Genomic DNA, 16,659 nt, shown 5'->3' with positions numbered 1-16,659 from the left:
TATAGAGACCACGAAGCTATGAGGGGGATAGAATTTATGACCTTAGAGCTGTGGTTCCCAACATGTGGGTCACAAACCCTTCCCAGGGGTTGTATAAAGTATCCTGTATACCAAATATTTACATTGTGATTAATAACAGTAGCAAAATTACAATTATGAAGTAACAACAAAAATAATTTCATCGTTGGGGTCACCACAACATGAGGAACTGTATTAAAGAAAGGAAGGTTGAGAACCACTGCATTAGAAGAGACTATCAGTTATGGAAAGGTACGTGGGTGGGGAATGGGGGAGAGCAGAGGATAAAGGGAGAAATAACTAAAATTACAAATGAGGAAATCATAAAGAAACTTGTAAACTAATATATGTAAAAACACTATTGAGGGCACACATTCCAGGCCAGCTTGGTCTACATAGTAAGTTACAGAACAGTCAGGGTTACATAGAGACCCTGCTTCAAAATAAATTGTGTGTGTATAAATAATTAAAGGGCTAAGAAATATGACCTAGCATTTAAGAGTATTTGCTCTACAATCATGAGTTACTGAATTTGGATCCCAATACCCCAAGTAACACACTAGTCATCCTTACAAATGCCTGTGGTCACAGCATGGAAAGGGAAAAGACAGGAGAATTATGAAGTTTGTTGGCTCCAGGCTAGTCAAGAAAATGTAAACCCCAAAATCAGAGAGAACAACAGGTCTCAAATTAAGTGAACAGTGTGACTCCTTGATGCCCTTTTCTAAAGTCTTTCCCCCTAAAGCATACAAACATGTAATTTTAATACATTTTTCTGTGTGGGTGTTTTTGCATGCATATATGTCTATGAATTAAATGCCCTAAAAGCTAGAAGAGGGTGTTACATCTCCCGGAACTGGAGTTATGGATGATTGTGAACTACCATGTGGGTGCTGGGAATTAAACTACAATCCTCTACAAAAACAAGTGCTTTTAACCACTGGGAGAACTCTCCAGTCCACACACATAATACAAAAAGAAAAAAAAAGAAAGAAAAGAAAAAAGGCACAAGCAGGTAACCTGCTGGGTGGATAAGGCTATTTCTAAAAGTCGTAGGTTAGCAAATGAAATCCAGTTGCCAGGTCTGAGATATCTACCTATGAATTGTTGGTCACAGAGAACCCAGAAGGCCCCCAAACAACACAGACTATTCCTATTGCTCGTGGTTTCCCATGAGATAAGGTGGTGAAACTCTACTGCAGAAGATTTCACACATTTTGGGTAGACCCAGCTGTCATAGCATACCACAAAACGTTCAATAAACTGCTGGGGAAGTAAAGTCAGCAAAGGTCTTTTCTGGCCATGAACCCTACAAGTTATAAAACCAACATACCAAGAAAGATGTGCCCATTAGTTAACAGTAGCATGTTATAGAGGTATCCAATTGATTGGTTCGGATTTGAGGCATCCTCCACAGGAAGAAGGTTGGTACTTTAAACCTGCCCAAAAGTCCATGGCTGGGCTGGTAAAATGGCTCAGTGGGTAAATGTACTGCCAGACAAACCTGACTACCTGAGTTCACAATAAAAGGTGCATCCTAAACACTTCTAGGTTTAGATCATCTTGTACTGAGATCAGCACTGCTCTCTCATCTTTGGGGCAGAGAAGATTCTGTTTGCCGAGGGTAGTAACGCAAATGTTAAGTACTCAGCCCTAAATAGGTCATCTGTATCACCGCTTCCAAAGAACAGAAAATATCAAGCAAGAGAGAGAGAAAGAATATAAGAGCTGGATATTAAGGAGGAGTGCTACGAAATAGTGTCTTCTGGACATAGTTGTTACCCTCAGGAACTCATAGCAACATGAGGAAATGGGGAGCCATTTTCTTCAGTAGTACAGTCACAGTTTAATAACCACCCTACTCATGTTCAGGTAAGGGAGCCTAATTAAATTCAGTGGACCACCAAAAATAAAACACAAAAGATATTAAAGAGGGAACTGTTATGGAATAGAGTATTTGTTGTATTTGTTTGTGTCACAGAACTGTTTAACTATGTAAAGATGTGTTGCATTTGCGTATACCGCATTTGTTTTACTATGTAAAGATGTGTTGGTATTTCACCTTGCCTGCCTAAGGCACCAGATTATGATGTAGGTGGGCCTTCTGTCTGTGTGTTATTTTCATTGGTTAATAAAGAGCTTGCCTTGGCCCTTTGATAGGACAGAAAATTAGGTAGGTAGAATAAACAGAACAGAATGCTGGGAAGAAGGCAGTGAGACAGACGCGATGAAGCTCCGGCCCAAGATGGACGCAGGTTAGAATCTTCCCTGCAGGCCACCACCTCGTGGCGCTACACACATTAATAGAAATGGGTTAATCAAGATGTGAGAGTTAGCCAGTAAGAGGCTAGAGCTAATGGGCCAGGTAGTGTTTAAATGAATACAATTTGTCTGCTATTCCCGGGGTTAAGCTAGCCACGTGGGAGCCGGGCGGGATGAAAAGCAGGCCTGCCCACAGCTCCTCACTACAAGATTAGTCTAATAAAAAACTGAATGGCCAATAGCTAGGCAGAGTATAGACAGGGCTGGTAGACAGAGAGAAAGGGGAAGCCAGCCAGCCACGGAAGAGGCAGGAAGGACAGTACACAATGAGGCAAACTAGCCTCACCGCAGCACACACATGAATAAAAATGGGTTCGTTTAAGTTAAAAAGCTAGCTAGAAACAAACCTAAGTTAAGGTTAAGCACTCATAATTAACACTAAGTCTCTGTCACGATTTGGGGGTTGGAGGTTCAAGAAAGCCTGCTATAGGGGAGTTGGGAAGAAGGGTTCAACCACAGTGGGAAGGAATTCAAAGAAGTTATTTATGGAGGGTGAAAAACGGCTAGCATCCATACCCACACCCATGCATGTATTTTTTTAAAAATATTTATGTGTATGGATGTTCCGCCTGCCTGGATAACTCTGCACCATGTATGTGCAGTGCCCACAGAGCTGGGTGTCAGATATTCTATAGGACTGGAGTTACAGATGGTTATGAGCCACCATATGAACACTGGGAATTGAACCCAGATCCTTTGTAAGAGTAGTCAGTACTCTCAACAACTAAGTCATCTCTCTAGCCCCCCACTAGTTACTTTTTAAGGGTTTAAAAACAGTTACAGAAAGGCTAATCCCAAAAATTTTTGACAAGAGCCAGAAAATAAAATTGGGAATTTGCTAACGAGTCACCTAGGTATAGTAAAGCTTTAAAAGGGCAACTTATCAGGCTGGAGAGATGGCTCAGAGGTTAAGAGCACTGACTGCTCTTCCAGAGGTCCTGAGTTCAATTCCCAGCAACCACATGGTGGCTCAGTCATATGTAATGAGATCTGGTGCCCTCTTCTGGCCAGCAAGCATACAGACAAACAGAACATTATACATAATAAATAAACAAACCTTAACAAAAGGGGGGGGAGGAACTTATCAGCCTGGAAATCTGAAAGATTTGATTGATTTCTTTCCCACTTCTGTCTTACTAGTTTGGCTTTAAAACTACTAAACTGTTGTCAGACATTTTTGGTGCATGACTTTAATCCCAGCACTTTGGAGGCAAAGGGAGGCAGATCTCTGTGGGTTCCAGTGCCATCATTGGGCTGGTCACTATGACACACATTCCAGGATAGCCAGATAGCTAGAGTTTCATAGTGAAACTGTCTTCAAAAAAGGTATGCCAGCATTCATATCAAGAAGCTCACAACAGACTATAATAGAGTTCAAGGGGATCTGATGCCCTCTTCTGGCCTTAAAGAGCATCTACACAATGTGCACATATATGGAAAGATACATAACATACTCAAAAATAAACATTAAAAAAAAAATCTTTTTTAAAAATGCCGGGCGGTGGTGGCTCACGCCTTTAATCCCAGCACTCGGGAGGCAGAGGCAGGCGGATCTCTGTGAGTTCGAGACCAGCCTGGTCTACAAGAGCTAGTTCCAGGACAGGCTCCAAAACCACAGAGAAACCCTGTCTCGAAAAACCAAAAAAAAAAAAAAAAAACAAAACTTTTTTAAAAACAGAGGGCAAGTGCCAGGCAGTGGTGGCACATGCCATTAATCCCAGCACTTGGGAGGCAGGAAAGGCAGGAAGATCTCTGTTGAGTTCAAGGCCAACCTGGTCTTACAGAACAAAGTCCAGAATAGCCAGAGTTATACAGAGAAACCCTCTCACAAAAAACCAAAAACCATCAACCAAATTAGCAAAAAAACAAAAACGAGTGGCCAAGCACTGGTGATATACTTCAGTGGTGGAACTTTTGCTTAATAAAGTGTGGAGGTTTAACAAAGAATAAGCAACATCTCTGATAGGGTGAAAAAGATAGGGTAAGATACGAAGGGAATACCTAGACCTTTTTTTTTTAAAAAAAAAATATTTATTTATTATGTATACAATATTCCGTCTGTGTGCATGTTTGCAGGCCAGAAGAGGGCACCAGGCCTTTCTACAGATGGCTGTGAGCCACCATGTGGTCGCCGAGAATTGAACTCAGGACCCTTGGAAGAGCAGGCAATGCTCTTAACCACTGAGCCATCTCTCCAGCCCCCTACCTAGACCTTTTTATTCTGGGTTAATTTTGTAATGTTGAGTTTACTACCTGGTGCTGGGTACAATCCCTAGCACCCAAACCCAAACTAAACAACCCCCCAAGAAAATAAGACATTACTTTTTCTGTTTTACTGATTGGAACACACACCCACAAAAGAGGAGTCTATCCAAATGTGACTTGGCCACGATACACTAGGCTTTGTAACTACTCCATGCACTCTATCAACACAAGAAAACTCAATTTCCTTTGTGAAAACAAAACTTACCAGATAGAAAGGGGAACGAGGTGGTGGTGGGGGCTGGCGCCGAGGCCGGGGCCCACTGAACGAGGTAGCAGTGGGAATAGGGCTGGGAGGACCAGATCGCAAAGTCAGTGTCTCAGGCTCATCCTTGGGAACAGATAACCTGTTTACCATGGTGACAGGTATGGAAGCGGCACCAGATGATGAAACGACGAGGGAAGACGCCTGGGAAGCTGCAGCCTGTGTTAAGGCTGGGGCCAGTGCTAAAGTCTGCGTGGTAGATGAACCCAGAGTGGGCACAGGAGTAGGGGCAGGGCTCAAGGTCAGTGTTTGCACCGAAGTTGGGACCAGGAGTGAAGCTGACGATGATGCTGGAGCCAAAGTCAGTGTGTGAGCTGGAGCTGGGCCTATTGGAGAACTTGGAGCCAAAGAGGGTGCTGAAGCCAGAGACAGTGTTTGAGTCGGACCCAGTGGTGCTCCTGGTGCTAAAGACAGTGTCTGCACTGGCGGTGGTACCAGGGATGATGCTGGAGTCAATGACAATGTCTGAGTTGGAAATGGCCCCTGAGGGCTCCCTGTTCCCAAAGAATGTGTCTGAGACGGAGACAATCCACCAAGACTTGCTAAAGTTGGGGCTAGGGTCAATGTCTGACTTGAAAGAGGTGATGAAACTGGGGTTGATACCACAGTTTGCGTTGATGAGGGAGCCATCACAGGAGTTGAGGCTGATACCAGTGATGATGAAGGTAAAGGGGTTCCTGGCATTGATGGTGGCGTTATGGCTGGAATTGGAGTCTGTGATGGAGCCAGAACAGGAACAGAGCCTGGTGAAGGAGCTAGGACTGAAAGTGGAGCCAAAGGAGAAGCTGGAGAAGGGCCCAGGATTGCTGTTTGTGAAGCAGCCATAGGAGTCAGAGAGGTGGCTAATGCCTGAGATGTAGAAGGTGCTGGAGCCAGAAGAGAAGCCTGAGCTGGAGTTGAACTTGGTGATACTGGGAAAGGACTGTTCAGAGCTGAAGCTGGCACCAGGACAGGTGAACATGCTGGGGCCACAGCTGAGTTCAATCCTGGAACATGTGAAGAGGTGGTCGCCAACAACAGAGAGTGACCAGCTGTCTGAGGTGGGGACAGGGCTGGAGTAGCAGCCAAACCTAGAGCCAAGGCTGACACTGATGGGGGAACGCCAGCTGATGCCAAAGGTGGTCCAGAGGCTGCTGAGACAACAGCCAGTGCTGGAGCCACACTGGTCAACAGAGCCGGACCTAAATCTGAAACAGGCAAGGGGGCTGTGATGGGAATGGTTAGCGGAGCAGAAGCTGGGGTGGAAAGTGTGGTAGGGACAGAGATGGGAAGTGAAGATGACACAGGGACTGAGACTGTAGAGCACACAGGACTAGCAAGGGGAGAGGAATTGTGAATTGTCAGTGGAGAAGAGGCTGGTCCAGGGAGTGAGGATGGCATGTGCAGAGAAGAAGAGATGGTCATGGCAGCAGCTCCAGGCGCCGATGCTGTGGAGACACAGAGGAAAGTTAGCTTCATAAAGAATTATTTTTCAGCTCCTGCCACTATCTGTCCCCATCCTTCCACTAACCCACAAGCTTTACCAACTTCCAGAAACCCTTCAGTCCCACAATACGAGGTCAAAAATTTTTTTTAAATATTTATTTATTTATTATGTATCCAATATTTTGTCTGTGTGTATGCCCGCAGGCCAGAAGAGGGCACCAGACCCCATTACAGATGATTGTGAGCCACCCTGTGGTTGCTGGGAATTGAACTCAGGACCTTTGGAAGAGCAGGCAATGCTCCTAACCTCTGAGCCATCTCTCCAGCCCCATGAGGTCAAAAATTTAAGGAACAGGATAGCTTGGCCTTTCTTTCTCTAAGATTCTGACAAATGTATCTTAAATAGGTCAAGGTTTGAGACTAAACAAATTAAGACATTAGGGATTGTGACTAAGAAACATACGGGGCTACCAATGTCTCGTTCGTTTCTGATAAAAATTTCTGGCCTCAGCTGTTATGAACTTACCACTGACTTCAGGCGAAGGACTGTGGACCAGCTTGAGGACGGGCCTCACCAGAGTAGGTGTTGGTATGGGGGCACGAGTAGTGCCCAGAGTTGGTGTCGTTAGACGGCTAGGGGTTAATGTAGGGCGTGATGTCAACACAGCTGGAAGCCCAGAACTTGAAGGCCGGGGTGCTGGTGCCAGTGGTGGAACAGGAGTCAGTCCATCCCGAGGGGCCTGTCTTACTACAATCTTCACCACGCCTGTATTGTTCACCATGGATGGCGGCACTGCAAGAGGAAGTTACATTGAGAGGAAGGTAGAAAAGAAACAAGAGACCCAAGAATGCAAGAAGTCCAGAGGAAAGAAAAAGTGGTAGACAAGATACTGGAGATATTGGCAAGAGAAACAACACTGAAGGAAGGCTAGACACACAGTTGGCCCAGGACATGCCTGCAAGGACCAAGGCCAGATAAGGGCTGAGTAAATACAAAGGCCAAGAGCCTCACCCTGGTTAGCAGCAAGCGGAAGGCTGAGGCCAGTGGGGGCAGGGGTGGTGCTGGGGGTCGAAGAAGGCAGCACAGAGACAGGGGTGGGGCCAGGGGTCGGGGCCACGGCCTGGATGAGGGCCACATGGGCAGGCTGGCTGATGAGGTGGTGCTGCCCCCCTGCTGACACCAGGTGCACCACATTCCCTGGGTTAAGGGAAAAGAGAGAGAAAGAGAGAAAGAAAAAAAGAAAGAAGCACCTATCAGCTTGAGGGCAGAGGCAAGAGCAAGAGAGAGAATAGGCAAGGAGTAACAGCTCTAGAATTAACTTTTCCTATTTTTAGCAAAGACCCCTTCCAACCATTCCCTCTGGCCCTACCCACCAAACTAAGAGACATAAAGGCTGACATCCAAAGAGTCACACAAACAAAGAAGACAGAATAAAGAGGAAAAAGGCAGGACAGGGGGTGGGTTTTACCTACTTTGCAGCGGGCGGGGCTGCCCTACAGCCAGCTGGCGCACCTGGGCACCAGTCAAAGTCAATTTGTTGCCCTGGATTTGGAAGGTGAGAGGTTTGCTTCCCCCAGCACTCGTCACTGGACGTTGTGCCAAGGAGGCCAACTGCCCGATGCTGACCACTTCTCCAGCTACAAACAAGAGAAAGCCGTATATACACAGGGCTCATGCTGTTCAAAACCACATCTCAGACCCCCCACAAAGCATCTATTTCCTGAGCCTAAACCTTTTCCATAATTTATCATACTCAACAAAGCCTCCACTCAGAATCTTTTGTGTCCAGTGCCACCTGCAATCTCCTTTACATTCTCCAATGGCTTGCTACCAGACTAAGACTACCTTTTGCTCTGTAACACCTTTTTACATTTATTTTTCTCATGATTTTGCATTCAAAAGATTAAACTCAGGATCTTATACATGCTAGGTAAGTAATTTACAAATGAGTTATGTCATCCTCCTCCAAACATTCATCTTGCTGAGCTTACTACCATTCACTCATAGGAGCCATCTCCCCCACATAATAAACCAAATTCCTTGAGGTCTTTTATTTATGATTTACCACTATTTAGCAAAACACCCAGTGTGAACTAGCTGCCAAAACTTTATATTTTCCTGCTCCTCTTTTCCTATAGCTCTCTAGCATGCAGCTTCTTTATCTGAAGACCCTCATCACAGATGTCTGAAAACTTACAGGGCAGACGAGCCTGCATTTCAGGAGATAAGATGAGGCGTTGTGGTGTAGAATTTGGAGCTGGCACTGCTGTAGTGGTAACAGTTGCTATGGTGGTAGAAGTGGTGGTAGCAGCAACAGGAGAGAAAGTGTAGCCTGGAGGCACTGTGAGGGGCTTCAACAGGCTAGAAGAGCCTGGAGGTGGAGCTGGGCTCAGGCGAACTGGGGCAGGTGGGGCTGGCTTCAGTGATAGGGTTGGTGTGGGAGGCCGTGAGGTCCCACTCATGACTCCCATGGGGGATGGCAACACTGCAGATACAAACATCTGTCAGATACCACTTGACAAACGCCTTAGCTGGGCTGCAAAAGTCCATACTACTACTATTCCTTCCAGTCTACTAAACACTATGTATGTTCCCTCATTCTTGAACTCTCTTAATTTAACTAGTTCATACCCAGAAGCAACCCTTGTTTTCATTTTAACTCACCCTGGGGGAGAGGACCAGTAGTTGGCTGCAAGGGAGACAAGAGAACAGGTCCAGATGGCCGGGATGCAGGAACAACTGGGGTTCCAGCAGGCGAAGCTGACACCATGAGTGGTGCTGGCAGCACTGGGGGTACTGGACCAAGGGTGGGTTGGGCTAACACCTCAGGGCCTGGAGGGGGGCGGACTGGGACAGGGCCAAGGGGTGCCCGTGGGCTGTTCACCACCACCACAGTACGGCCTTCTTGCTTAGGCACTGGCTGCAGCATCCTATGAGAAAAAATTAAAGGGCTAAATAGACACAGAAGGAATGAATAAGTAACAAAAGAAATTAAGACAAGGCAGAAAGACTATACAAACAAAAAGAAGAAAGAAGAGACCCCTCCCCCATTTTAAGGAGAAAGTGGGACAGGAAAACAAAGATAATCAGAAAGCACCAAGAAGAGAGAACAAAAACACCAGTAGCCCCTCTCAGAGCTCTTGGTCATTCTGCTTCCCCAATCCCTTTACAGCAAGTACACTCTTAAGCAACTTGTACGAACTAACCTAGCTTACAAATCTTTCTATTCCAAGTTCTCCTTTTATTTCAAGAAACCCAGCCCCTTTTTCCTTTAATGCACGTACCTGTTGACTTTCATCTTAACTGGCTTGGGTCGAGGTGGGGGATCAGGAGCAGTAGCTACCTCTAACAGAATGCGGCGGGAAAGACGGTGGCGGGGTAGAAATGTGTCAGCCTCATATCGAGAGACTCGACCCTCCAAGCCAATAAGATCAAACCGACCCATGTCAATTCGCTGCCACAAGAAACACAAAGCATGTTATCAAAGGAACCATTCTGGTAATAATGTCTTGGATATGACACCAAAAGTAAAGGTAACAAAAGAAAATGGACAATTGGACATTTAAAATTTAAACTTACATGAATGGAAGGACAGAGTAAAAAGGTAACACACAGAAAGCGACAAGGTACCTGGTACATCACATATCTGACAAGAGGTTAATTTCTAAAGTATACAAAGAACTACAGCTTGTTGACAAAACAACTAGCTTTATAAAAATAAAATTCAGCAATGTCTTGGATATGCACACATTTCCAATGACATATAAATAAGCACATAGAAAGATACCAAAAGTGGATAATCATTAGAGAAATGCAAATTAAAACTACAATGAAATATCTTTAAATCCATTGGAAAAGATGTGAACAGAACCCAGTGACACTACTGGTAGAAATGTAAAATAAACAGCAGCAGCTATGGATAAATAAGGCAGCTCTTCAAAACATTAAAACAGAATTATCACATGATGTAGCAACTTCATTTAAAAAAAAAAAACTAGCATTATTTCTTTCTCTTTTTTTTCCTTTTTTTCTTTTTTTTTTTTTTTGGTTTTTCAAGACAGGGTTTCTCTGTATAACAGCCCAGGCTACCCTGGAACTCCATTTGTAGACCAGGCTGCAGGTTGGCCTCAAACTCACAGAGACCTACCTACCTCTGCCTACCAAGTGCTGGTATTAAAGGTGTGCAGAACTTTGTTTTTGAGCACAGATTCAAAATAGGAAGCAGGAACTCAAACAGATTATCTGTACATTCATAGCAGCATTATTCATAAAACCTGAAAGGTAGGCCGGGTATGGCAGTGCACGCCTGTAACCCTAGCATTCAGGAGGCTGAGGCAGAAAGATCTTGGTTTCAAGGATGACCTGTACATAGCAACACACCCTGTCTTTTTTATTTAAAAAATAAATTCATTCATTCAAAAGGTAGAATCTGCAAGTCAAATGCCCACTGAAAAATAAGTAAATAAAATGTGACATTATCCAAACAATGAAATACTATTTAGTCCTAAGAAAAGAAATCTGCCTGAGGAGAGAATCTGAAGCTCTGTTTGGCTTTGGCTTCTCCAACAAAAACTCTCACCTGGAATTCCTTGATTTCCACCCTGCTGGCCAGCCCTACAAAAACTCCCAGGCTGCTAGCGCCCAGTGAGCCAATTCTTCAAAGTCAAAGTAAGGCTAGCATATATTCTGGAAGAGAAGTGAGGAAGTGAAGTGGACAAAATTGTGGGCCTTGTTGAGTTCTAGTTTCTGTTGCCCTCCCCTAAACAGGACAGCTGATTGGTATGGAAAAGGAATCCGGTATACCTACTAGCCATGCAGTGAGAGGGCACTTAATACCACTGCAAGGGACACTAGCCTCTAATCTTCAAAGTGAAAATCAGGTTTTGTTTTGCTTTTTTTCCCCAATGGAGAAAAGAGGGAAGGTGGGAGAGGGCTAGGCAGAGTTCCAGGTTTTTTAACTAGCCAGTTTCAAGGAGCACTATTTAATGGGATGGTAATGAGAGGCTCCGCTATTACCAAGATTTACATTCAAAACAGCGCCATGATTCTGATAGAAGTCCCAAGAGTAACTCTGCTACTTTCACTCAGTAGTTGGCTCTGAAATAGGAACTGAAAGGTGATCTGACAGCCTGCTACATTTCTCAGGCTATTTGTAAATATGAAAGCCAGTACCACTTTGTTGAAGATTAAGACTCCAGGCCTTTTTTGTACTTCAAGAAAAAAAAAAAAGCATCTCCAAGGAGCTATTTCCCACCCTAGTCTCTATCTAGTTCACATTTGAGAATGCAAATATATGTTAAGAAAGTGTTTTGTGGTGACCTTTATACTCTTGGTAACAACAGTCTCTTAAATAGCAATATCGTTTATTTAGGGGAGAAAGAGTGGCGCTGTCTGTTACACTGCTACTAAACAATGGGGTTAAAAACTATGCCATTATGCTGGGCGGTGGTGGCGCACGCCTTTAATCCCAGCACTCAGGAGACAGAGGCAGGCGGATCTCTGTGAGTTCGAGACCAGCCTGGTCTACAAGAGCTAGTTCCAGGACAGGCTCCAAAACCACAGAGAAACCCTGTCTCGAAAAACCAAAAAAAAAAAAAAAAATACTATGCCATTATGATCTGAATGATAAAAATACCCCTACATTTTTTGGTACTGAAAGCAGGGTATCAAAATCTCAGATACTGCAGGGCTAGGCTAAAACTATATAGTTGAGAATGCATTTGAATTTTTAATCCTCTAACCTTCACACCTCAAGTAAGGACCACCACAATCAGTTGATATGGTGATCTGTGTATGCTAAGGAAGCACACTATCAACTGAGCTATACCCTAGGCCTAACATTCTCATTTAAGGTGTATTAACTTTAAAAATGGGTCGGGGAGGAATTTTTTTACATATATGCTAAGGTATAAATAAATAAGTACTTTATGATTCTGTTTCATCAAGTACTCAGAATAGTAACAGAGTAGAATAGAATGACAGATGTCGGGGATGAAGAGAAAGGGAACAGTTGTTCAACAGGTATAATGTTTCAGCTTAAGAAAACAAAAGCTGCTCTGAAGATGGATGGTGGAGATGACTACACAACAGAAATTCCTGATGTTGCTGAAATGTAGACTTAAAATAAGTTAAAATGATAATTTGTTGAGTCTGGTTCACAGTTACAAAATTAAGGGATTCAGGTTGATAGCACATGCCTGTAATCCCAGTACTTAGAAGGTAGATGCAGAACAATTAGGAGTTTGAAGTTTTCCTGGGATAGATGAGACCCTATCCCAAAAGAGCAAGCCTGGTGGTACATGCCTATCATCTCAGTACTGGGTAGGCAGAGGCAGGCAGACCTGTTCAGCATGGTCTATATAGTAAGTTCCAAATCAGCCAAGGATAAATAGTAAAACCCTGTCTCAAAAACAAAAAACAAAAAAAAAAAGAAGAAGAAGAAGAAAAGGGAATAAGAAAAATTAGTATTTACCGAATAGTTAAAGAAATGACAGACATTTTCAAAAAGTGTTAACTTGACTCTCCAGCATATTGTAGGCTAGGCTCTATAATCCCTGTTTTTATGAACAAGGAAGCTCAGGCTAATAATTAACTTGCCAAAGGTCACATGGCTAGAAAATAATGAAGATAGGAAAATAGTACTGATTGATAAAATATGGAAATAGTAAATATGCCAAAGGTCAGACACTAAATAAGAGGTAGGAAGTTTAGGTAAGAAATCACTAACCTTAGGGGCAACTACATACCTGGAGTGGGTGGACATCAGTGGCCCTTAGCACCAGAGAGGCGGTGCTAAAGCAGATGCCTGGGGTGATGAAAGGGGAGGTAACAGGTCGAGGGTCAAATAGATTTGGATGATTGCAGACTTTCCGCAACTGCATCAAAATGTTGATGACACTCATGAAATGGCCTGTAGCTAGTGTCTCCTTAGTTCTGGGGAGAGAGGAAAAATCAATAAGGGACATTCTGCCAGCTACCTGCATTCTAACCCAGAGTACCAGGGTCTACCCTCAGTCCTCCCTTACGTGGTTTGTGCCATGAAGTCATCATAGAGACAGCGCTGGCGCTTGGAAAGCCGGCATCGGATAACATGCTCATACTTTTTGGGCATCTGCTTCTCAACATCCACCTTTACTCGGCGAAGCAAAAAAGGTCGCAGAACCTAAAGGCAAATAAGCAGGGTGCTAACAGAAGAGTGGGCACTAAGCTCCCCATAGTCCATCTAGATCAGATGCGTTTCGGACCCAGGATAGGCAGAGTACAGGTTTAATTCATCAGCAAAATGTCAGCAGGCATGTCAGATACCAATTACACAGATGCAAATCTTCCTTTCATGTAACTTACTGTTTACAGAGAAGATGAACACAAAAATAATTGTACCACAACATACAAAGATGCACCAAGAGCAAATTAACTTTGAAAGAGAGATGACTCAAATTACATTTGGAGGAATGACTCTTTGTTACATGCCTACAAAAATAAACCAGGCATGTTAAGTCTGTGTGACTGTAAACCCAGCCACTTTGGAAGAGTGAAGCAAGCAAATTACTTGGATCTGGGAGTTCAAGACCAATCTGGGCAACCTAATGAAATCCTCACCAAAGGAATAACATAAACAAACAAGTAAATAAATAAATAACCCAGGTGAGAAGCAAAGACAGGTGAATCTATGTGAGTTCAAGGCCAGCCTGGTCAACAGAGCGAGTTCCAGGATAGGCTCCAAACAGAGCGAGTTCCAGGACAGGCTCCAAAGCTACACAGAGAAATCTTGATTCAAAAAAACAAAAATAAATAAATGCAAAGATTTGTGGAGGACTTAAGTTCTGTTGCCAGTATCCATGTTATGCGGCTTACAACAGCTTGTAACTTCAGTTCCAAGGTCCCCAGTGAGTGTACACACACACATGCACATAAAAATAAGTCACATGGAAGTGATGGTGCATATTTTTAATCCCAGCACCTGGGAAGCAGAGGCTAGCCTGGTCTACAGAGTGAATTCTAATACAGCCAGGGCTACACAGAGAAACCCTGCCTTGAAAAACCAAAAGAAAAAAAATAAAAAGAAACGGACGGGGTGCTTCAGAATGTTGAAATATGTTGTTGAAAAGCTGAAAAAGCCAGAGACAACACCCTCAACAGAAAGAGTCAAGAGATACAGTTCAGTGATAGAGTACATGCCTAGCACGTGCAATAAGGCCCTAAATTTAATTTCAAGGACCACAAAAGGGCATAGAGGCACATGCCTTTAATCTCAGTTCTCATGAGGCAGAGGAAGATGCAGCTCTGTGAATTCAAGGCCAGACTGCCTGTTCTACATATGGAGTTCTAAGACAGCCATGGTTAGTTACATGGAGAGAGCCTGTCTCAACAACAACAAACAAACACACACACACACACATTCAAAAAGTCCAGACTGGGGCTGGAGATGGCTCAGTAGTTAAGTGCATTGGCTGCTCTTACACAGAACTTGGGTTCAAGTCCCAGCATCACAGGCTCACAACTGTCTGTAACTCATTACCAGAGTATTCACATTCTTCTGACTTCCTTGAACACTAGGCAAAGTGTGTAATGCACATAACATATTCAGGCAAAACACTATACATATAAAAATAAAAACCTAAAAAATAAGTTTATCCAGATAAAGAGAAATCATAGCACAGTATCAAGATCCAAAGAAAATTAAAAAAAAAAAAACAACAACAGAAAACAAAGAGTATCTAATGCAAAGCAGCTCAGCTTGGCAATGGTTATTATCTAGAACAGTACAGTTTGACAACTTAGTTCAGCCTAGCACTGACTTCTAAAACTTTACTAGGTTACTGTCCTTAAATTTTTATTATTATTAATACTTTTACAAACAACATAGGCTCTACCTTGTGAAGGCGTTTGACTAGACCTTCATTATATTCTTGGCTTCCCTCAATCATGCCAGTTAGAGGGTTAGAGAACCACTCCTTGAACTCTCGATGAGACTGGAAGACATGTGGCATCAAGAAATGCATCAAGGACCACAGCTCCATGAGGCTATTCTGCAAGGGAGTTCCTGTCAGGAGCAGGCGCCTCTGGCTGTAAAGAGAGAAGGAATTAGAATGAAGATAGTCAGGAGAATCCCAACTTTCTTTCTTTTTATGGTTTTTCGAGACAGGGTTTCTCTGTGTAGCAGTCCTAGCTGTCCTGGCACTCAATCTGTAGACCAGGTTGGCCTTGAACTCACAGAGATCCGCTTGCCTCTGCCTCCCAGTGCTGAGATTAAAAGTGTGTACCACCATCACCTGACTCTTAATATACTCTTAACCCAGGCAGCCAACCCTTCATCCAAGACAACTCTCCGACAAATCTCTATATTCATTTTTACCTGTTGAAGTTGAGCAGTGACTGCCACCGTTGGGACTTGAAATTCTTGATGTTCTGAGCCTCATCCAGAATGAGATAGCGCCAGTTCTTGCGACGAAAAGCCTGGTGATCCTGTAGCACCAGCTTGTAAGATGTGATACACACATGGAAAGCATTGGGCTTGGTCCAGCCCTAAGAGGTCAAAGAGAAAGAAAGCAGCATATAATAAAGTGGAAAAAACACACAGAAAAATACAAGGGGAAAGGGAAGACATGTTAAAGTACTCAAAGACAGAAATCAGATTGGGAGAAATTAAATAGTACCAGCAAGAGAATGAAGCAACAGGAAAATAAGGCTAAGTAATTAACATAAGGATCTAAAACTGAAGGACATTAATAAGGAAAGTGACCACACAGAAGATCAAACCTGCCGCTTGAGCTTCCTCTCTTTCTGAGCTCCATAGTAAGTGAGTATTTTAAAGCTTGGACACCAACGTTTCAATTCCATCTCCCAATTCAACATCACGCTGGTAGGAACAATGATTAAATGAGGACCCCAGTTACCTGTTTAGCAAAAGAAAAGACATAGTAAGACTGTGTAAATCTTGTAGCTCTGGTTCTTAAACAGACCCTGACTAGTATCTTCTGATGCTACTTAAGACTTCAGCACCTATGCTGTCGTCCTTATATCATTACTGACAAGACTCAAGGAGGCTACCATGACAGCAGTACTTTTCTGCGGGGAAAATCTCCAGTAAATAAGATGTCCTACCAGTAATTAGCTAAGAGACCCTTGGAGATACCTACCTTTTTCACAGGCCAAGTGAGCAAGCAAGGAGATGGTCTGGATTGTCTTCCCCAGTCCCATCTCATCTGCAAGAATGCCGTTAAGCTTTTTCTCATACATAGTAACCAGCCAGTCAAGGCCAATGTGTTGGTACTCTCGGAGTTGGCCCCGTAGAAGAAGTGGAATTGGTGTCTTCACCTAAGAGAGAGGAAATTATCACACATGGTGAATATGAGGCATTTTTGTA

The 16,659-nt window shown here is 43.6% G+C and overlaps 1 protein-coding gene across 6 annotated transcripts in view; it reads right to left on the bottom strand.

Moving 5' to 3' along the window:
* Positions 1–16,659, bottom strand: part of Srcap (Snf2 related CREBBP activator protein) — a 51,097-nt gene that overhangs the window by 15,398 nt on the left and 19,040 nt on the right. For 3 of the 6 annotated variants that reach the window (XM_075972355.1, XM_075972357.1, XM_075972356.1), the window contains exons 13-25: positions 16,433–16,610; positions 16,053–16,189; positions 15,649–15,818; positions 15,167–15,359; positions 13,319–13,455; positions 13,040–13,226; positions 9,578–9,747; positions 8,958–9,244; positions 8,491–8,778; positions 7,766–7,930; positions 7,305–7,490; positions 6,819–7,085; positions 4,811–6,294 (exon numbers count right to left, since the gene is read on the bottom strand). In XM_075972355.1, coding sequence (XP_075828470.1) covers positions 4,811–6,294; positions 6,819–7,085; positions 7,305–7,490; positions 7,766–7,930; positions 8,491–8,778; positions 8,958–9,244; positions 9,578–9,747; positions 13,040–13,226; positions 13,319–13,455; positions 15,167–15,359; positions 15,649–15,818; positions 16,053–16,189; positions 16,433–16,610 — 3,849 coding nt within the window. The remainder of the gene's footprint in view (positions 1–4,810; positions 6,295–6,818; positions 7,086–7,304; positions 7,491–7,765; positions 7,931–8,490; positions 8,779–8,957; positions 9,245–9,577; positions 9,748–13,039; positions 13,227–13,318; positions 13,456–15,166; positions 15,360–15,648; positions 15,819–16,052; positions 16,190–16,432; positions 16,611–16,659) is intronic. The other 3 variants (XM_075972358.1, XM_075972359.1, XM_075972360.1) reach the window with 3 other exon arrangements.

The sequence above is a fragment of the Microtus pennsylvanicus genome, chromosome 5, assembly GCF_037038515.1.
Source record: "Microtus pennsylvanicus isolate mMicPen1 chromosome 5, mMicPen1.hap1, whole genome shotgun sequence".
NCBI lineage: Eukaryota > Metazoa > Chordata > Mammalia > Rodentia > Cricetidae > Microtus > Microtus pennsylvanicus.
This window is presented reverse-complemented; position numbering and strand designations above follow the sequence as displayed.